This window comes from Perca flavescens, chromosome 18 (genome assembly GCF_004354835.1).
Source record: "Perca flavescens isolate YP-PL-M2 chromosome 18, PFLA_1.0, whole genome shotgun sequence".
Lineage (NCBI taxonomy): Eukaryota > Metazoa > Chordata > Actinopteri > Perciformes > Percidae > Perca > Perca flavescens.
In genome coordinates, this window is record NC_041348.1 from 12,843,427 (window position 1) to 12,865,955 (window position 22,529).

General features: G+C 40.9%; 2 protein-coding genes across 3 annotated transcripts in view; both read left to right on the top strand.

Annotated features, from left to right (window-relative positions):
- The window catches only part of plcb1l (phospholipase C beta 1-like), a 119,165-nt gene extending 111,166 nt beyond the window's left edge, over window positions 1–7,999 (top strand). For both annotated transcript variants that reach the window (XM_028604520.1, XM_028604522.1), the window contains exon 33: window positions 5,930–7,999. In XM_028604520.1, the coding sequence (XP_028460321.1) occupies window positions 5,930–6,154 (225 nt within the window). In that variant the 3' untranslated portion in view covers window positions 6,155–7,999. The remainder of the gene's footprint in view (window positions 1–5,929) is intronic.
- A 2,979-nt stretch (window positions 8,000–10,978) lies between these two features.
- The window catches only part of plcb4b (phospholipase C, beta 4b), a 95,415-nt gene continuing 83,864 nt past the window's right edge, over window positions 10,979–22,529 (top strand). Inside the window, 2 exon segments of the mRNA XM_028604949.1 lie at window positions 10,979–11,229; window positions 14,766–14,811. The gene's annotated coding sequence lies outside the window, so the exon portion shown is untranslated.

A 22,529-nucleotide genomic window follows, 5' to 3' on the forward strand; every position in this document is an offset into this window, starting at 1 on the left:
CCCATACAGTGGAAATAATGTAAATGAAGGTATGGTGTTTCCTTTCCTTGCTGCACTCTTTCACACACACACACAAACAACTTGCATGCATTACATGGCAAAGTCCTTTTTCTTCAAAAAGCCTATTGCTGACAAGGTGGCGACCCTGTCTCCTCTCTTGGACATGGGATCTTGGGTTTAGCCTAATTGGGCTGTGTTTCAATATGCAATATATCTCAAGGTCAGCAATAGCAGTAGGAATTCATATTTTCCTCAGACCTCCTTATTATGAATGTATGACGAGGCACAGTTAACATAGCTACACACTGAAGCTATGCGGTGAGTTGCCAGTTGAAGGGTTTTTTGTGGTGCTGCAGCAGGCGTTATGTCACGGCTCAAAGCAAAGAATTAATTTGGCTCTTCGGAGGCCTTCTCTGCTTCCCTTGATAGCTTCTCAAAACGAGGACAGCTGGTGAAGAAGGTCACTGAATGCTGTATTTTAAGAAAGGCAGAAGTGTGTGTGTGTGTGTGTGTGTGTGTGTGTGTGTGTGTGTGTGTGTGTGTGTGTGTGTGTGTGTATGTGTGTGTCTGTGCGTGTGCGTGTGCATGTGTGTGTGGGGGGTCTGTTGACGGATGACAGGTCTTCAGAGATGAGGGACAGATTTGAAAGCTGGCCGGATAACTGCTGCTGGTTGGTGTCCAAACAGGAACTGGACCACTCACACACGCACACACACACACACACACACACACACACACACTCTATGCATGCAACACACATAGCAAAAGCACACACAGAAGCAAATGTACAAGTTCTTTGTTGTTGTCGTGGGTGTTGCTCAGTTTCAAAACGACTATTGTTTCCAAATAGTTGATGCTTTTGATTTCCAAAATCAGAATTCAATCTATTTGAGCATGACAAAAACGAACCTAAAACTTAGCTCCACAAGGTCCAGGAAGCCTGAGGACTCACTGATGCCTTCACTGTATTTCCTGAATCTCTTCACTGCCAAACTGATAAGATGTCAGATGGAAGTTGGTAATCATAAAGCTATAGATTGGGAGGAACTCTCAAAAAATTGCAGCTCTAGCTGTCTGTTCTCTAACCCACACATCTTTCTATCAATTCTTGAGATTTTTTTTAAAAATTAAACACATACATGCACGCAGACAGACACATGCTCATTTCTTTTTTGAGAACTGCCTGGTGCCCCTCAGACTGCTCTACCCCCACCCCCCCCCACCCCTGCTTCCACCTCCTTCACATGTGCCAGGGTGTCATCAGATGGGAGAAAGATGACAGTTTTAATCAGAGGGTGTTTTTTGCCTCAGCAGGCAGGGTAAAGACGAGCTGCACTTGTACATACACACATAATTCACGCGCACACGGTGTGCAGACTGTCCCACCCCTAAGTAGGTCATGCGCAGTGCAGAGCAGGGAGAGAGAGACGAGCTGTGGTGCATCTTTAGCCATCTGGTTGTGATGTGCTCAATGTCCGCTCTGTCAGACCCACAGAGAGAGTGAGAGAGAGAGAGAGAGAGAGAGAGAGAGAGACATGTTTCAGGGAAGGTGACCTTAAGATGCTGTGCTTGGTGGGGGCTTTAGCAGGCTCTGCTGTTCCACTCAAAACATTAGAAAGCCACAAGTCAAGAGCTCCTTCATTACACAGGAAGACAGACAGCATCAACTGCAGTAGCTATTGTTGTTATCTGGCTGTCTGCACTTTCACATTTCACATTTTCACTTGTCAGTGCACACGCTATCATTTTGAGAATATGGTTTTATACTGAAAATTGTAATACACAGACAAGTAACAGTGGTATATACAGATTACAAAATGGAAAAGGATCTGTATGTGAATTGCGATGGAGATATACAATGTACAAGGTGAAAATGCTTTGATAAAATTAGATAACCCCAAGTTAAGACAACTTGGCAACAGACTGTGGAACTGAAGTATTAAACTACTGAATACCAGACCAGACTTTTTCCAACATAATTCCCTGAGCCTTCAACAGGCTATGACAGAGCACAGCAGTAAACTTCACTTTTCTTTTAGCAATTTTTACCCTTTGAGCTGTAGTCTCTATCTAGATCTGTACATTAATTGTTTTTTGTTGTTTGTTTTCTTTTTCAACCATTTTTAGATTTACCAAAATATGCCAAACTGCTTAATTCAACAGTATTAAATACAGAGCTTTGTCTAAGTAAATTAAGTCTTAAGGAGAAAATAATAATAATCCTGATTTGAGTCAGGAAGTATCTGATCAAATAAACCGATTTTCAACGTTCAATGGCAAATTGTGATACTTGACAGTTTATCGATACTCAATACTATGGACATATTTCAGTCGGTACTCAAAAGCTGTGGTTTGATACCCAGCCCATACTCATGTATACATACCTAATCATAATCCACAGGATATAACATCAATCTAATTTACAGTATAGCAATGCATCAAAGTGCTGTCAAGGCAAGTACATTGTAACAACCAGGTTCTCTCGTTTTGCTATGTAGCACTCTTGAATGAAATTGATCTTCCGTCTCATAAACTGAAGTGGGGGGACCAGGATGGCGGTCCTTGACCTTTATTCTATATCCTCTCCTCTTTTCTTGAACGATTCAGGGCTTCAGCTGTGAATTTCATGGCCGCTGTATTGATTGGAGATTGCTAGATGGAGAGGAGTTCATCTAAGACAATTAAGCTTTTTGTTTAGTAGCTTTCTCTGTCTGAAGTTTGTGTAGGGGTGCGTATATGTCTCAAAGCTTTTGCAGATTTACAGCAGCAGTATTTCAGACCTTGGCTTTTCGTCCGAGTGAGTCCATGATGCGTTTTCTACTAAGATTATTATTTGTTTACTTTTGATGTAAACAACTTCAGGTGTCTGAGGTGGGCCCTTAGTTGATTAACAGAGGCTTCTCTGATAAAATATGGATCCCAGACAAATCCTCTCAGATTTCGCAGGTATTTTCGATCTCTCATAACGCTGACGTGACTGTATTGAGCTGCGAGAAGCTGACACCATTCATCTTACCGGCTTTTCTTTTAATTACTACCCTCCCGTGGGAGCCAGCCGGGTAGTTAAACAGAGAAATCAGCATTACAGCAATTATTGGCTCACAATGAAATGAATACAATCTTGTCATCTGTAATCATTGGGGGCGTCTATGCCTGGGAGAAAACAGCTTCTCATTTCTATTTCTCAGTCAGGGGAGGGGAGTGTATATACATAGATACAGGGGGATCCTGGTCTACCTCAGCCGACCAAAGTACCTGTTCAGTGCTGAATGTCAGGGTTCAAGGCCATCACTTATCGATTGCTTGTTTTCAGTCTATAAGTTATAGATAACAGTAGAATTCATATGAAAATAATCTTTAGATAACAGTCATGGGTAAAATTTACAGGATGTACTGTAGCCTAGCACATGCAAAACAGTGTTGGAATTCTTGTTGGCAATATTTAGAGTTGCTGTATCAATAATCAATATTTTTTTATTAACAATCACGTCACATGAAGTGTCATGTGAAAGGGGTCGCCCATAGTGACAAACCCACACAGAATTATTATGCAACTCTGCAATTCCCTTCTAGCCTGACATCGCCAGACCAAATCACACATACGAGTCAGTCTAGAACATCTCAGTGCTTTTGCCCTTTTGGACGCAATTACATAGACCTACAACCAATCAGAGCAGCGCAACATGTGAAATATCGCTGAGTGACGGACAAATGTAAACAGACTACAGCTTCAGAGACGAGCTGTGATGGTATAGCAGCATCCATTTTTTGCCACCAGAATTATGGTACTCCAACAAAAAGTTCCACATCAGCTGCAGCCATCTTGGTTTTCGAAAATGCCTCAACGGCGCTCCTATCTACTAAGCTAGGTTTATGCTCGCTGTTGTGTCGACAGTGCGCAAGCCAATTGCGTATTTTGCGTAAAGGCTCCAAAAGTTGTTAATCATATCAAATCCGCCCCATATGAGATAAACGGTTGTGACTGGCCCATCCAGGGCCTGGTCGGCTGGTTAGTTCCCTTCAGGTCTCTGAAGCGTTTTTTTTTGCATCTTTCAGCTCATTGTTTTGGTTTTATGGCTCCCAACAACCAAACCAGCTGTTGGGTGGCTTACTCTCAGCGTTCTCATCAGCATCATTTCCAGACACACCAGGGAGCTGTTTTCAGCTAAATAGCTCCGATAAACAACACTGTGTGCTACCTGTATGCAGACAAACTTAGTGACTAGCTGATGAACATAGTGGAGCATGTTGCAGCTAAGGAGTCAGATATTTCTCTCAGGAGCTAAAATGAAAGTGAATATGGGACTAACATTTGTTCAAATGAATGTTAATGTTTCTCAATGGTAATGTGTGGAGTTTTAAAAAACTGGTAGCGCCATGGAGCAATGTTGTTACGTGTGATCCCCAGTTTGTTTGTGTTGTGCCTGCGCATAAGGATGCAACCCAGTCCCAATTCTTGCAGCTAGTTTGACGCTGTTTCACTGATCAGCAGTTGTCCGCGGTAACACGCAAACCATATCAAAGGGCCAAGAAAGGCAGGGAATAAGAAGACTTCTAGCAAGTAAAGATAGGGATAAATAATGCCGGATTTGAAATATTTTATCTAATATTTAAAAAATAGACTTTACAGATGTTTCATGAGGAATGAAATTAATTTGACGAATTTGTAAGTCAATAAGGATACACACAATGCATTTTGGTTAGAAACTCTGAATGAAAACATAACTTTTGTTAGTTAACAAGAAAACTCCACAAGGTACAAATCATTTTTGTCTAGTTTCCAAAGAATAGGCTACCCTAAATTGGTTGGATTGGTTTTCTGAATTCTGTGCAGCTATTGGTTTTTATTCATGCCAGCATGACATGAAAAACTGTATCTCTATCTAGCTATCGTGCTACCTCTATCTGTGTATCTCTCTATATCTTTATCTAGTTACATTACGGCTGCATGGTGAAGTAGTGACAAGTAGGAATTATTTCAGTGAGACATCCAAGATTTGAGAGAGTGGCTGCTAAAAACAATGTGGTCGAGGAAGCCAAACAAATGGATAAGGAATTTGTTAGTTTCTTGCAATAAAAAGTTCCTGTACTTAACAGGTCCATGAGATGTGGTTACTAAGCGTTTTACATAGCTGATTGTTTTCTTTATTTTCTTCTGAGAACTACTTTGCCTGCACAGGAGTTGATGCAAATAAATGAAATAAGCTGTAAAACTTTCAAATCTGCTTTTATAGCCTTTGTGTACAATGAAAAGTCAAGTGATCATTCTACTGTCGGCTGTTGAGCAGCTCAACTGAAATAGGTGATAGTTAAAGGGATACGCCACCGTTTGTTGAAATAGGGCTTATCACGGTCTCCCCTAGCTGTAGATAGGTGGGCCAACGCATTTTTTTGTAAACGCATTGTTTTGGTCCGGTGCAACACCGGCAGCGCCACCGCTAGTTAGCTTAGTGTAGTGAATGGAATCCTTTGTTGACGGTTAGCATGTCGTGAGTAAAAGTGAACCATCAAAAGAAAAAAAAAAAACAACCTAATTACTTGTACTGAGACAAAAAAATGCATTGGCCCACCTATCTACAGCTAGGGGAGACCGTGATAAGCCCTATTTCAACAAACGGTGGCGTATTCCTTTAAGAGTTTTGCTCAAGGGAACATTTGCAGTACTGTAGCTTGTAAATCCGTGGAAAGAATGACTTATTTAGTTTAGGTTTTTTTAATTTGATGTTCTTGTCATAAGCTAATGTGACTAGCAAGCTAAAAAGTTAGTTGTGTGACCATATTGACACAATCTGCGTTGTTTTCTGTCATTGTGAGCATCATCAAACGTAGTATGTGTAACACATTTCAAATTTACAGCTTTAATCTTCTAGTCGTGCCTTTTCTTCTGATGTAAGAATTCTTGGCTGACGTGTGTGTTCTTCCTCCACAGCTACAGAGCGATCTGGACCAAGAGTACCAGGACAAATTTCGCCGGCTACCCGTGGAGATCCAAGAGTTTGTTCAGGACAGCAGCAAGGCCAAGCTTAGCGACGAAGGTGTCCACGGAAACCTTGTTGCCTCCTCAACAACAGAGAGGCTAAACCACAAGGCGCTGCAGTCGGAGGACGACATGGAGGAGGGCTCATCGGAACGGGTCTACGACACGCCCCTTTAGAGATTTAACCTCGTTGCTTTGCTTCACACTGGGACACTGATTGGTGGATGTGTTTGTGACCGCAGATCTAGGATGACACTGCTCCAACTTTGGTCCTTATTGTAACCAATGGGAGGATTAGATCAAATTTGAGCCTGAATTGGTAAGTAGAGGTCCTCTCTGTGTAGAGTGCAGTCTTGTCCAGAAAACTGTTAAATGTAAATAGTAACTTTTTTTGTGTATTTATATGTTACCTTTATGTTGTCGTCTCTTTCGGTACGGCCACAGGATGTGTTACAAAGCACTAACTATTTGCAGGAAATAACTTACTTGAACTATTGCACAGAGAGAGTAGTTTATTTTTATTCTTTTTTATTATCATGATATTGACAGCAGTGGTGATTCGTGAGGTGTGTGGTGCCAAGGTTTTGATTTCAATTACAGCGGACATTGTCCTTTAAGTGGAGTCAACTTGTACTGTAAAGAAACCACTGCATATTCAGCCTTTAAAGCCTCCATCTTTATAAGATTTAAATTCACCTTTACTTTTTTGCACTGAAGGCTCCTATGTAACTATGTAACTCTTTTAGTTTAACCCACAGGCACTGGTGGCTTGCTGGTTCTCGATTTTGTTCTCACAGAACTAAGCCTATGTGTTGCTGCTATTTTGTTTGAAACACCACCCTTTTTAACCATTATTTGGTTTGTATGAGATTTGGCCTGGTAATATTATGCAGTGTCGTTCTTTTTCCTTGGCTAGTTTGTGTTGTTTGTGGGCAATTCTGCCCACAGAGGAAGTGAAGAGAAGGTGTGTTGTACAGTATCTGCATGTATTTGAACAACTGTAAATGTTACAGTAGCTCTGTAGCAGAGATGTTTATTAAATGTAAATCTATTTTCTTGGAAACATTTAAACTAAAACCTGCAAAACAGTGTGGACCCAGTGTGGCTTGATACATCACTGTGGCGTTAGCTGGACAGGACTAAAATAAGACATACCCACATAACAACACACCCTTTTCTTAGATCCAACAGTAGCTGGCTCAAGTTACCAGGTTGCCCATTGTATTCGTCACCTTTGTTCTCTTGAACTAAAACAGTCAAACCATGATATTCAAACAAAAAAAGAGGATTCTGCTGTAGTTTTAAAGAGCAATGACCTTCCTCTTAAGTGGTTTATTGTGTACCTACAGTGGAATGTGTGTGTAGTTCCCTAGTACACAGAGCAGATGCTCAGGAACACAGGAAGTATGTCACCCAATGTTCACCCACAATTGGTAGCTGTTGTTTGAAGTGGGGGAATAGTTCAGTTATGTTCAGACACCACAAGCTTAGTTTATATCTGTGAAACACCAGCGTTGATCTGATCTAATGAACAACTGCACTATTTCCTCTTTAACTTAGAAACTGTGCCCATTTAGTAACCATGAGGAAGTGTTTTGGGCTTCCTAGCTGTCCAGTGCCATTTAACTCACGGGCCATTTGATATTAAATCATATTTCAGCTGAAAAAAAACGACAAAAAACGTTGAATGTGAAGGATTACCTGCAATGTAAGTACAAACTACTTTTTAAAAAGATATTGATGTGAGAGTCCTGTGCCTTGGTTTGCCTTGTTTGATGTTGAATGTGTGAAATGCATCATTGTTTAAATTGCCATTATATTATATTATATGAAGCTGTCTGATATTGAATAGGCTGTGTGCACTTTTAAGTACAGTACCACTACTGAGTAATGCTTGTGATGAGCAGTATTTGACATGTGTCTCATAAGAAATGCGAGACATCCTTCTTTTTAGTCTTGAATCACTTTATTTAACAGTCCCCCCCCCCACCCCTCCCCTTCTCATCAACTTACGTGTATGCACTCTGGAAATGTTAATGTATGTATGACATAAAGGATAAAACATGAAGTTGATTTTAAAAAAAATAGTGTAAAGGGAATTTGCCTGTAATTAAAATAAATGTGGCTATTGTTGTACTTTGCTGGAGTGGAGAGTGTCTTTTGATTTGTCATTGAATAGAATTGTGTTTTAATTTTTACCACTTAATATTTGTCTATGTCATACATGTTTTAATAACATTCATTTCAGTCATTCATACCTCACTTCATTGTCTTCATTGTCTTCTTAGCTTTACATCACCTTCTTGTATTCAGTTATCAAACAGTTCCTCAATACAGTAGTTCTATTGTCTTATCTTTCTTTTCTCCAGTCCTTAATTGCGGGTTGTGTTTACATTTGGTTTGCCTTCCTCGTCACCGTCTCGTCATGCTTTATTATTGTACTTAAAATAGAGATTTCAAGGTTACCCCACAGTCTCTGTAACATAGCAAAGACTGAATAATGATGGCGGAGAAACAGAGTACAAAAGAGACTGAAAATTATAAAACTGCATTACAAGAAAGCAAACCCAGCTATAGAGATTGTGTTTGGCAGTATCTGTGGGGCAACTTGGCATGTATGTACTGTATGTATGTAGGCGTGTATGTATGGTTTGTATGTCACACACTCAGGGGCATGGGGAAGTCTTGACGACCTACTTCCTATCATCTCCTAGGTAACAATATATTTGAAATAACCCTAAGAGGAAGACTTCCATTAATGAATCACTGGTTACCACTTACAGACTGAGAAGCACTGAAATTATAATTGTTAAAACAGTCATGCAAATTTGCTTTGAAAATGCACAAACATAGTGAGGACTTTTGTCTGGCAATGCGAGACCATTTGTGTCATCAGAGAGAATATACAGTATGTGCACATGCATGTACATTGGGGACATGTTTGTATTGCACATACTGTGCCTAAAAAGTCAAATTAATCTTTCTTTTTTTTTATCCACTCAAGCGTCTGTTTCATTTCACATACTGCTGCCACTATTTTGCCATGCCCAGTGATAACACCTTTTCAATCTCCAACACATTTTCAAACAAAGCGTGTTACACATTGTGTGAGTGTTGGTGCCTTTTGTTTTCTGTGTAAAAGCATACTATGTCTGCATTGCCATGTGGACATGTGTCCCCACAGCTTGCCTCCATGTTCTTTAGAGTGTGAATCTTCAGCTGTGTGTGTGTGTGTGTGTGTGTGTGTGTGTGTGTGTGTGTGTGTGTGTGTGGGTTTTCCACACTACATAAACACTGTGTCCTTCTCAGTCTCAGCTCCTCAGCAGAATCCCAACAGGCAACAGGAGATAAGTCAAGCCTGGTCGCCTATAACAACCACTGTGACCATTCAGAGGCCTCCATGCATACCAGCAACTAGGAAGTGAGCTAATTAACCCCGAGTTCAAGACGGAAGGAGAGCGACTTTTTAATAAGATTCTCTGGGTTATATAAACAAACTCCCAGGATATTATTATATATTATCACCCTGCGTCTGTCCATCTGCTGCGGGGAAGAGGAGGAGGTGTCCTGTAACTGGGCTTTAATGAGGCACTAGGACAGCAGAAGAGGAGAGGACCACAGGGTGCTGCTTGGAAGGTACACTGAGCAGACACACACATACACTGATAGACACATAAATGCATGGAGACGTTAACCTACATGCTTTAGTGCTTAAAATGATCTTCACTGACTAATTGCAGTCCTTGGCCTTAAATCAAATCCTAGCCCTCTCCACTTTGCCCTAAAATATCCTAATCTAAACCAAATGTAAACCTAATCCAGTCTTAATCCTAAACCCAAGACATAACCCGAAAGTAATGCTAACATTAAACCTTAGCTCAATCTATTCTGAGTCCAATTCATATTGTTATTCTAACATTATCCATAAAACCATGCTCCAAAACCTAAAATGTTCTCTTTTAAGAGAGATGAGGAAAAGCACACGTGTCCTTTCTTTGGAGGACTTTCACCACATATTTTCTAGACAATTAAGTCTTAATGAGCACAGAAATGCAAGAGCATGCACTGTATCAGAGGGATATTCCTTTTAATGTTTCAGCGGTTTAGTCTACTTTTATATTCTGTGACACAGGGATTGGGAAACAAATTAATTGCAGTGGTTGCAAGGGTACTCCATTGATTTGACAAATAAACATCCATTTCGTTAGGGGTACTACTGTGAAAACAGTTGTATAACTTCTTCTGTGGCTCTGGAGGACCTGTCTTAAGTCTGAAAAAAATCCTCATCATGGTTATTTGAAGACACAAAATTTTAACACAAAGCATGCGCTACAATCTAGGAGTGTTTAGTTTGAAATATGTAGACTTTGACCTTGCAGGGTGGGTCTAATGTATACTGGTCTAATGTTACATTAGGATAGCTCTTCTGCATCTGTTTTGACCATTCTTTTTAAATGTGTCGCTCACAAGTCAGCAATGCTGGCACAGCCCTGTAAAGAAAAATGCTTCAACAGTTTCCACAGAAGAACATGCATTTCCCGTCTCCCCAAAGTCCACTATATCTTCCCATTTTACACTTGCAACTTTACATTCCATCAATATCTGACTTAATTGTGGATCAGATTATTATTATAATCAGGCTATGGTTATGAATTAATGTCATAAAGATTCATTTCAGCCACAGCAGCCACACAGAAAAACAGAGCAGTGACTTTACAAAGGGAGGAGGGGGGAGGCAGTGTTTGTCTTTATCAACGCATGGCGGCTACAGTAGTCAGCTGTTAGAGAAAAGCAGGGAGGAGCTGGGTCTGGTTCTGCTGGATGACTCACTCTGTCAACCCAAGGCACACTCATTCACTCATCTGCGCACACTCTTGTACACACACAAACGCTCGCGCACGCACGCACGCACTTAAATTCACGTTTGTTGAGGGGTGGTGGTGGTGGTGGTGGTGGTGGGGGGCGCGTGCGCTGCAGCAGCTGAAGAGGGGGGTTCCTAATCAAAGCGCATCAGGGCCACGTTCATTCTCCACTGGAGGGCGAGTGGTACAAGAGCACCGGGACACTCCGGCAGCAGGGAGACAGGGCAGAGAGTCGGAGGTCGACGGGATAGAGAAGCAGCCACTGGAAGACACACGGGCAGAGACGCAGACAGACAGACAGACAGACAGAGAGAATATCCCGACCCGGACTCTGCAAAGCATCGTTTCTTTTCGCCGTCGGATTAAACCCGTCCCCAACACCGATATCAAGTAAGAAACAAACACTCTCTCATTGCTGTTAACGGAGCATTTAGAGTTAACGTCACTGTGCCGACTTGCTCCGTTAAAACGTGAGCTAGACTATGTTGAATTGAATGTGTTTGTTTAGCTGCTGGACGGACCCTTTTCAGTTAACTCCATCACGCTATAGTAGCTTTCAGAGGCTCCCTTCAAATCCTGCTCTCATCATTCAGACATCCTCTCGCTGCCTCGCTCTGTCTCTCTCACACATACACACCGCTGGAGACAGTAGCTTTTGCTAGCTAGCTAGCCAGGCGCATAGAAATGGACCTTTTTTATCAATTGTATATCGAATTTAGTCTCGCTTTCCTCGGCACTGTGGCTTTTCTTCCAGGTAAACGCGATAGAGAAGAGAGCCGCCGCGGCTTGATAACTTCGTGAAATGCAGGGATTATTGATGTTTCCATCGGCTGGGAGGCTAGCCAGTGGAGCTAGCTGTAGTAGCGGGACAGATCCGAAGCCAGGCATAGTGCACACTGCATGCACACAGTGGCCATAAAAGTCAACGGACAAGCCGTGCTTTTTATGTCCTATATTTAACGTTACACCGATGTGTGTACATTGTGGCTTGCTGCACTGCAGTATTCGCATCCCACCTACCCGCCAAAGAATCCTACTATAATGTTAATTAAATCTGTTAAACTGGTGCATGTGAATGTGGGAGCTGCAGCTGCCATGCATACATCCCAGACAGCAAGGTGTCATTGATTGACTGTCAGGACAACCAGAACGTAGTTAGTGTTTAGTCTATCTTCAATGCCATTCATTTTAACCAATGAGCAGGAAGATGTTAAAATGGTATTGGATTTTGGTGTTTGGTCTGTATTCAGTGCATTCAGTCCATTTGCATGACATGAATGAGTTAAAAAAGATGTTGAATATTATATTTCAGTGTTGATACCTTGTCATTGATTCTAGGTTAAATCAATGTCAATTTCTTGTTTGGAACTTCTCATCCATTTTTATTAAGGGAAAGAAATACAAATACTTTGATGCTGGTTCAAATGACAGCGTTGCTTAGTTTGACTCTAGTTCGACCTAGAGTCAGACAGCAGGTTTCTATTTTCAAAACCTGTTTTATCACACACACCCAGAAGGTAGAGAGTGTTATTTGTTCAGGAATAACCTGCATGTAACTCCGTAGGCTTATTTGCAGTGCAAATAGCCCATAATGTTTTATTTCGCTCAAGGTTTCGCTTGGCAGCCTTCAAAATAAATTGATGAATGTGTGTAGATGGCGCTGCCTTAACAAGCTTGTTTGGCTATCCCATCTGTTCACACCGACTTGGTGTGTCCCCTTATAAATTATGAGCCATATTTGCAGAGGAACCCTATGTTCGTCTTGTAAAATGCAGCACAGGTGTATTACAGTTTATCTTAATGTTGTTTGGCCACCGTATCTAATCTCAGCAGGCTTTTGGTCACGGATCGCAAAGTGTGTCATTGTCTATTGCTGTAAAATTACAGAAAGTTGTCCCCCACCCCTCGTTCCAAAGTGTGTCATCTGCTGCCCATGGAAGATCACAACTATTATGTTAAGAAAAGCAAATTCTGCTCTGACATATTGACATTGCAACGTAAACGTTTTACTGGTGATTACAGAGGCAAACATGACTTTCCCTTAAACAATAACAATCCCTTACCTTAGGCTTAAACCCAGACTGTAAAGCATTTTGATGAATAGCAGTGGCCTAAGAAGCTTAAAGGCTGACTGAGGGTGTGCAGGTGTTTTATTATTTTCTTTTTTTGGACCAGATGACGTTGTAAGGGCAATATCTTTGGTGCACTCAGTGTTAAGTGCCTTTGATAGAATCTGGTTATTTTCAGGAGGTGCTGAACAGTCCAGTGCTATCCTATTTGCTAATAGGATAGCTGCATGATTAGGGCTTTAATGGTAATCCCTATTATTATTTTTTGCAAATTGCAACTGTACTATGATCATTGTTATCACCCGCTATTACAAGGTATATTATGATTTGAGGAACAAAACTAACTGCACCTTTTGCATCCTATGTTTCATTATACTTGAAAAAAACATTTTCATTTTAAATTTAATGTCATTTTGGTGTCGCGGATATTCTATAATCTTCCGATTTTGTGAACGCTGACTGGCACACTTTTAAGAGTTTGCCTGGCTAATTGTATCCATATAGCTTTTAGGAAATTAAATATTTTCCAAAGGCTAATCTCCTGTAGTTGTTGCTCTACTGTAGTTCGGCTGGCTGTTAATGTGATGAAAGTACAGAGTGGTCGAAGAGCCTTATTGTGTAATACCTTGAAAACGAGTCACACGTAGTGTGGTGTAATTTAATTTACTGTTCAGAATTTGAGAGATTGAAGGTAAATTGCAGTATTTCTTTTTTTTTTCTCCTTTTTTCTAATATCTGTGCATTTAGCCGGACAGAATAACAATATCTTTGCTTTGAGTCACCGAGAGGCTAACAACAAAACTAGATTTTGAGTCCTGGATTAAACGACGGCATGCAAGGGAGAAGGAGGAAAGGAAAACGACATCCTGGCACATGCATGCTATGCCAATCATTTATTAGAAATAGAAATTCTGGGTTTACAAATGTGACTGTGTTGGCAGCCATAGATACAGTACAGAATTAGATTGATTAGGCCATGAACTTTGTCTAAGCCAAACTATGCCCAGTGTTATCTTTTGGGATGCTTGTTTTTCTGTGTGTAGCCTGAATGTAGCTGTAGGGTTTGCTTGAAAACAGCAATGAAGTGAGAAAATCTCTTTTTGTATGTTTTCACAGTGACGCACTTGCCAACATCATATTGAATTGCTCGAAGGTTAGAGGTTTATTCTGGAGGGACTTTGTTGTAATCCATCCCACTGCCTGCCAGTTTACTGCGTACATCTCAATTGCTTGTTTCTCTTTTGATAGCTGGCGTGCTCCCTCGCTCGTTTCCCTTCTTATTTATTTTCTTCTTTCTTTTTATAATTAGGATGATCTTGTCTTTTTATTAGCTTGGCAGTCTTCAGTTCCATCCCTTTTTGTTTTGATGGGCCTATCAGGTTTTGATCACAGTGCAGTTTCTTCTCACAGCATTCTTGACAAAGCTGTCAGTCATCCTCATGGATGTTTAAAGGCCTCACAGAAGGATCTTTAAATGTGGAAGTGCAGACAGACAGCCACATGGATTGATAGGCCAACAGACAAGCAGCCTGGCACACCAACAGACAGGCCTAGTGTTGTGGTAGTATGTCAAAAATATGTTGAATCACAGCCCTCGGCATGTTCTTATTGTTAAAGTCTGACAAGCTACGGCCGTGGTGAAGCGGTTTGTCGATATTGCAATCTACTTTGTTTTCCTTGGCAGGGGAGTTGCGCGATGTGGGATCCGCTTGTCTCTCTGTGTGGTTCGACTCAGTTCCTGCCCTTCCTACTGTATAGCAGGGTTTTAGATCTCATCCAAATAAGTCCAGATCCAGGCCTCTGTGATTTATGAAATTCTCTCTCCTTCTTACTGTATGTCCTTTTTTGTCTTTGCAGGCCAAGACATGAGCTCCTCCCACTGAATGTTATTGATGCTGAACTGGTGAGTTTTGGGGTTGTTCACTGCCAGTGGTTACTGCAGCGACACATATTTATTTGTCTTCATTTATTTTTATTCAGTCCCAGTTCTGTCTAACGGCACTGGTGGCTACCATCTGGTAGCAATTGATGAAAAGGATCTGTTCCCATAATTTAGTATAATACAGGTTACCTTTTCAATATGAGTTTCTTCTTTCCAGAGCATCCGGTTCATGATTGCATATTAATAACTTTTAAAATGTGATACATTATAACTTAATCTGCATTAATTAAGGCAATTGATGAAAGTGTATGCATAATGTGTATGAAACATATGGCGTCATCCTGCCTGTAGGCCTCCTTGATGATTATGTAATCTGTTGATGTCTCAGTGTGTAATCTAATGGGTTTTTGGATGCACAAAAAACAAAAGGGGTGGGGGGGGAAAAAAACTATCAAAAGGTGAGGAATGATAATGCCATCTGATATTTAGCTCCGTTATCCTTCGGTCTCTTATTTTGCGTTTTTGCTCGTTAAGGTCTCATCAGTGAATACAGATGCTTTTTTAAAGTGTTCAACATTGCAAACAAGTTGCATTGAGAGCTGGAAACGACTGACATTTTGTTGGATCTGTGCTGAGTGATGAAAGCAAGAGGCCCTATTTTTCACCGTATCTTTCATACCAGACTGATGTGAAGCGTTTGCCGATCCAGAGCCAGACATCACTCAGTGATAAGCAGGTTGTGTGGCTGCTGCTGCTGCTGCTGCTGCTGTATGCTCCCTTATGCCAAGCTAGAAACTGTAATGCGGCTGAGAGGTGATTGCTCTCTATAATATGTTCTGTATTAATGATGTAATCTGTGTTAATAATATATTGAGCAGCATGCAGGCTGGGATGTTGGCTGGGCCTGATTTAATTTTCAGATGCTTTCTACTTTAGTAGAGAGGTATACATTTTCATTATCCCAAACTATATTTGCTTTATTGCAAGTACGCTGTAAATATGTATGCTGTTATTTCCATAACAAGCAACGCATCAGTGCAATGGCAAAAATAAGGCCCATAAGGAGACTTTAATATTCTAAACTATTTTTAAAACTTAAAGCATGATATACTGCATAGAGACAGATTTTACACACTGTTCCGTCTCTCTATTCATGAATATGCTATATATCTGAGATTATCTGCTGACTTTTGAGATGTCAGTGCCCTGTTATTTCCTGGCTACTTATTAATATTCACTGCACTGTGCTAACGGAAGAAATGGATAACCCAATAGCTCTTTTAGAAAAAGTATGCTTGTCACTTAAAGTGATTGCAGGATGTATCATAAATTATTGTCCTTTTTTATTTTAGTACAATGTCTTTCTTTTGTCACCGTTAGCTTATTTATTTCCCCCTATTTTTGGTCGTCATTGTAATCTATGATTCCCACATAGCACAGGACTCTAACACACATCAGTTGGTAAATATAAAACGTGTATAAGACTTTCCACATTACCAGTTCATTGGTCCTGACCGCTTTGTCACCAATCCTGTTTGTAATATTTATGGACAGGATATCGAGGCGTAGTCGGGGTGGGGAGGGGTTGCAGTTTGGTGGGCTGGGGATCTCATCGCTGCTCTTTGCAGATGATGTGGTCCTGATGGCATCATCGGCCTGCGACCTTCAGCACTCACTGGATCGGTTCGCAACCGAGTGTCAAGCGGTTGGGATGAGGATCAGCACCTCTAAATCGGAGGCCATGGTTCTCAGCAGGAAACCGATGGAATGCCTTCTCCAGGTAGGGAATGAGTCCTTACCCCAAGTGAAGGAGTTCAAGTACCTTGGGGTTTTGTTCGCGAGTGAGGGGACAATGGAGCGGGAGATTGGTCGGAGAATAGGCGCAGCGGGTGCGGTATTGCATTCAATCTATCGCACTGTTGTGACGAAAAGAGAGCTGAGCCAGAAGGCAAAGCTCTCGATCTACCGGTCAGTTTTCGTTCCTACCCTCACCTATGGTCATGAAGGCTGGGTCATGACCGAAAGAACGAGATCCAGGGTACAAGCGGGCGAAATGGGTTTCCTCAGGAGGGTGGCTGGCGTCTCCCTTAGAGATAGGGTGAGAAGCTCAGTCATCCGTGAGGAGCTCGGAGTAGAGCCGCTGCTCCTTTGCGTCGAAAGGAGCCAGTTGAGGTGGTTCGGGCATCTGGTAAGGATGCCCCCTGGGCGCCTCCCTAGGGAGGTGTTCCAGGCACGTCCAGCTGGGAGGAGGCCTCGGGGAAGACCCAGGACTAGGTGGAGGGATTATATCTCCAACCTGGCCTGGGAACGCCTCGGGATCCCCCAGTCGGAGCTGGTTAATGTTGCTCGGGAAAGGGAAGTTTGGGGTCCCCTGCTGGAGCTGCTCCCCCCGCGACCCGACACCGGATAAGCGGACGAAGATGGATGGATGGATGGATGGATGGTCCTGACCAAGCCTTTGTTCAGCAGCTGCCCTCTTTTGGGGATTTGTAAAACATGATATAACTTTGCCCCAAATTCTGTAGTGGTTCTCGGCATAGGACCAATTCAGTAGAAGAAGAAGCAATCACCGTAACAATCGCTTGCTGGTTTTCCATTTTGTCCTAAAGTGGTTGCATGTTAGCAAAGATGTGACAGACGGAAACAGAGTTCCCCTCTTTGTAGTCAATGAGGGATAGAATGACTCACAATAGACACGGTTCATGTTTCTCAGTTTTGTGGTCATGGTTCAGTTTATTTCAACATGTATTTGGTACAGCAGGGAAAGTGCATTTGCTCATTTTAAGGTGGCCTCTTATGTATCTGCTAACCAAACCTATTAACCTCCCCAGGATTAAAAAATGTTATAAAATAATGTAAGTACAATACAGTGACACAAGGCTCAGGTCAATAACCTTTTGGATAACATTTTATAGAAATCATAGGAACTCTATCAAAGTGTTTTTTTTTTTTTTTTTTTTTTTACTTTACAATATAAAGAATTACTGTAGTAAATGAACATGTCACTCTCTGTGTCATGATTAAAGTATCATTTGGCTCAGAAAAACAGAAGTACTAAAAAGAACATCAGGCTCATCCAGTGTTAGAGTCAATGGTGGCTCCTATTAAGCACCTCTCTTCAAATCCTTACAAATGGTCCAAACTCATGTGCTGTAGCAGCAGCAGTCATGCATCAACAATGCCTGTACTAGCAGCAGTGTCCCCAGCAGCAGCAGCAGAGTCAACATACCTACATCAACTCCTATTGCGAGTTTTTAATTCGACGATAGGCAAGACTTAAAAATTCTTAGTCGGGGACAGGCCTATTCTAATATTCGACTTTTAGTGCACAGCCCTCATGTTTACATACTTTAATGTTCAAAAAGCACATTATTTTTTTCACTGGCTTTTTGAATATACCCTGAATTAACCCTCTGTCTGAAATGCTTCATTTTAGCGACAGTCTCTTTAAGCCCCCCTTCCGAAACAGCCCAGTCTGCTCTGATTAGTCACCGTTTCCGGGTTTTCCGTATCTGTGCTCGCAGACTCTCTGTCATTGCAGCCGGGGAATGACTGTAACGGCACTGTCGCAGCACTTTCACTTTTGGTATAGGTGTGACATCACAACCGTACGGAAATCCTGATGCCTTGTTTAAAGGCACCATTTCTGAATATAGGTTGTGTGCATTTCTCTGTGGATTGAGCATTTTGATACTTTCGGTTTTAAACAGCACCTCAACCTGCTTAATCATGGCCAAAATGGCTCAAAACAAAACCAAAACAGTTTGATGTTCATCTAAATGTAAATATAAAAACAGAAGAAAGGGAGGTTTTGAATCATAAAAAAAAAAAAAAAAAAAAAAATCATTGAATATTTGTGCAATGAAGTTCAAGAATATTAGCTTCAATGACTGTATGTCTAGTTGTGGTAAAGAGTTAGAATGTCTACATCTACTTGAGCCACACTACAGTAGACCCGATTTAGGCTTAGTTGTTTTGTCGTCGAAGAACATAGTTATACCTTATCTTAAAAAGTCTAACCTCACTTAGAGTGAGCACTTGCATAGAAAACCTATGAAACCTAAACATATAACACTTTATCATCATGGATGCACGGTTCTGCTAGCCTGTGACACTACTAAAAAGCTCAGCAAATCCCTGCATCGCCCTCTGCTCTCTTCGCTGATAAACTCAAACTCCACTCCATCAGTCTCGGCTTCAAATACAACACAACTGATCAAAACTTGGCTTCAGCCCTTGCTGGTCCAGATGTTGTAGATTAATATGTGAGCACAGCGTTTGCTTAAAGTAGGAGGGAGAGATCAATGATGAGTGCGTCTTCAGTGCAAGGGTAAGTGTGGCTGGAGGGTGAATATAATGACAGGGGTATTCTCTGCAGACTCTCAGCCAGCAGCAGAGAGAGCGGAAGAGGTGACGAGCGAAAAGCAAAGCAGACAGAGAGGGAGATGCTTACTCTCGCACCAACAGATGGGATCTGCCGTCATCAAGTCAATATTTACTGTTTCTTAACAAAAAAATTGGCAGCATTAGCTTAGCTGATTCAGAAGCAGGCAGCGGAAGCATCATGGTTTGTGTGAAAGAGGCTTAGAAGAGTAAAAACAACACTTCAGTAAATAATAATTGTAGCTCTGCTACACGTGTGGCTCTAAAAATACATTGCAACTGAATGAGAGAGATATTGGCCTTCCCTACACTCTTTGATTCTTCCATCCTCCCTTCTCCTTTTTAAATGCACACACGCTCGCGGTGTGCACATTTCACTTTACCCATGGCTCAATCCACTATGGGGATACATGTGAACGCAATTTGCACTTCCAATTAAACTGTCGACCTCTGCTCCAGAATGCAAAACTTGATCTTGTACCATTCTCTCCTGGATAGCTATTATTACCTAGCCAGCCCAATAATAGAGAGAATAGGGCTTCACAATTACACTGATGAGGATCTTTTGAAGTCAGCAAAATAAATGGTACATTTATCACACGGTCAGTATTTTAAGGAGGGAAACTAAGACTTTAGAGACACTATTGAGTGATTATTTTTTTATAAAGATTTTTTTTTTTTTGCATTTTAGGCCTTTTATTTGTATAGGACAGCTTAGACTTGAATGGGGAGAGAGAAGGAGAATGACATGCAGTAAAGGGCCGCAGATCAGAGTCGAACCCGCGGCCGCTGCGTCGAGGAGTAAACCTCTATATATGGGCGCATGCTCTACCAGGTGAGCTAATCAGGCGTCCCTATTGATTGATTTTTGTGTCTACTTGTGTATTGATGTATTTGTTTGTGTGACATGAAGAGACCAAATCAAACTTGTCCTTCTGATCACCCGAGATACCATACTGTATCTAAGGTATCGCAGGTTGCTGTTTGTGGTTTCCTAAAACAGAGGTTTCAATAAGCAGAAAAAAAAGAGAAAATCAATGCTGTTTGTGGAATGAGAAACGGTTTTCTGATACATAGCATTCTCCAAGCAACCTAAAACCAGTAAGCTACAAATGTGTCAAATGCAAAGTCCTCTTCACTGCAGCATTTGTGTTTTCGATGGGATGCAGCGTATTCGCATTAAGAGAGAGCAGTGTGAATGAATAACTGAATACATAGCAGAATATGTTAACCTAGTGTTAGCCTAAAGCATGCTGCCAAGCCTCCAACACATGACTCGCTAGCCAGATCAGATGACTAGATAAACAGCAGGAATGTTGCTTCTTCCTTCTTTTTTTTTTTTTTTTTTTTTTTTTTTTTTTACAGCATTGCTCTAATCTGTGTGGGCAATGACAGAGAGATGTGTATGTGTTCTGTATGTGCCAGAAGACCATCCCACTACTGTACCAGATTACAAGTCCAAGCAGAGCTGGGCACACAATTGTCTCTATTTTGTTATCCACTTGCATAATCTAATAGCTGCAAGGGAATTCCTGGTTTTATGCAGATATCCCCGAGTGGAACACCATGAAGTATTTAATATGGGCCTAATTTATGTCTTTATTTGTCTTGCATATTGAAAGACAAAGTGGATTTTAATGGGTGTGGTTTGTCAGTTCTTTTGAGTTTAATAACTTTATTTAGCAGTTTACAACTCATAAAAAAAATCATACTTTAACATTTTCCTAAATGACACTGTAACAATTATACCACATGAAGGAGAACAGGAAATTATATATACTGTATATATCACATATTATATGTATACAGTTTTTCTAGCTGCACTTTCTTAATCCTAAAGGCAATTACTCAGTGAAAACCCTTTCCAGCACCTTCAACGTGCAATGTCTCCCTGCCCCCATTAGTGACTCTGGTCTCGTAGAAGGCAGTGGAGTTAACTAACACAAAATATTGGCTGAAGAAAATCTGAATAAGAGGTGTAAAGTGGCCAGTGATCAAACACAATAGCTGTTAGGGCTGGGACGATATGCTTTTGTCCCGATTTAGATACATATATTTTTTTTTTCACGACACATGGGTGCGATTTTCAGTTATTGCGATTCTCGGAGTATTGTGATTTTTCTTTTACTTCGTTAACAAAAACAAAAGTTGGAAAAAAAAAAAAAAAAAACACTTCTAGAGACACTGTCCTGAGACATTTTCTAAAAACTTTGTTTTTTAAGAGAATGCACATCACAAGTCAATTGGTCAGCCTGACATTTATTTCAAGTACATAACTTGAATTTTCTGCTTTTCCGTCTGTTTGGTGATGTAGTCACCGTCAGCGGTACCGTATAAACAGAAAATAATAGGTGAATCATTGGTCTAAAAAAAATGCATTTGGGGGAAAGGAATAGATTTTTTAAATCGTCGCAAAAAAAAATCACAAAACAATTTAATTTTCTTAACCCCGCCACCAGGGACGTCGTTAGGCCTGTTATAGGGGGGCTGAAGCTACCCCAAAATGTTCCTAAGCCCCCCCAAATAATTAGAAAAATTAATATATTTTTTTTTTTTTTTTTTTTTTTTTTTACAGTGCACTCTGTATCACTCACTACTTTGAATCAATCAATCTTCCTTCACCATTCATCGGTTTGTGTCGTCGTGCACTGCAGCCAGTCTGTTTTTATTTATATTTCACGAACTGTCAGCTGGTGGAAAAGGCTGAAACGGAGGCTCAACGAGCCTGCGTGCACGTAACGGTATGTGGACGAGCGAGGTAGAGAGGGACTGAAGAGAGAGAGCGCCTGGCGGCATTAAAGCAAAGCAGGAAATCCGAGAAATAAAACGTTGTTTTCGCCGATTTATCACTCGAAATGCAACTGTAGCAAGCATCTCACTATCGCTAACGTTATCCAAATTCATATTTAGAAACAACAAATAATATATCCAGCTACCAAAAAAACGGAAATTCAAAAGTTAAACAGAAATACAAAGAGTCGATGGCTATGAAGATGATAGGCTACACCGTCTCGTTGGTGTCTTTCTTTGGTCTGAACTTGCTACTGCACACAGAGTTAGTGATAGGCTACAGAGTGAAATTGTAAGTTTTTGTTAATGACTTTTACTTGCTTAACTTTAGCTACAGCTTTACTTGAGGTAAAGAAAGGGATGTTTTAGCTGACTATGGTAAACAATAGTCTAGCTAGAGTGAAATACAAGAAATACCTAATTAACCTAGTTAGTTATCCGAAGTTCTCTATTCTTTGTCATTAATATAGCATGCTATATCTATAGTATTAACAGTCCCCACAGAATGTTGTCACTGAAAACTAAATGTTATAGTGTCACTGTTATGCTATTGCAGTTATTTTCAC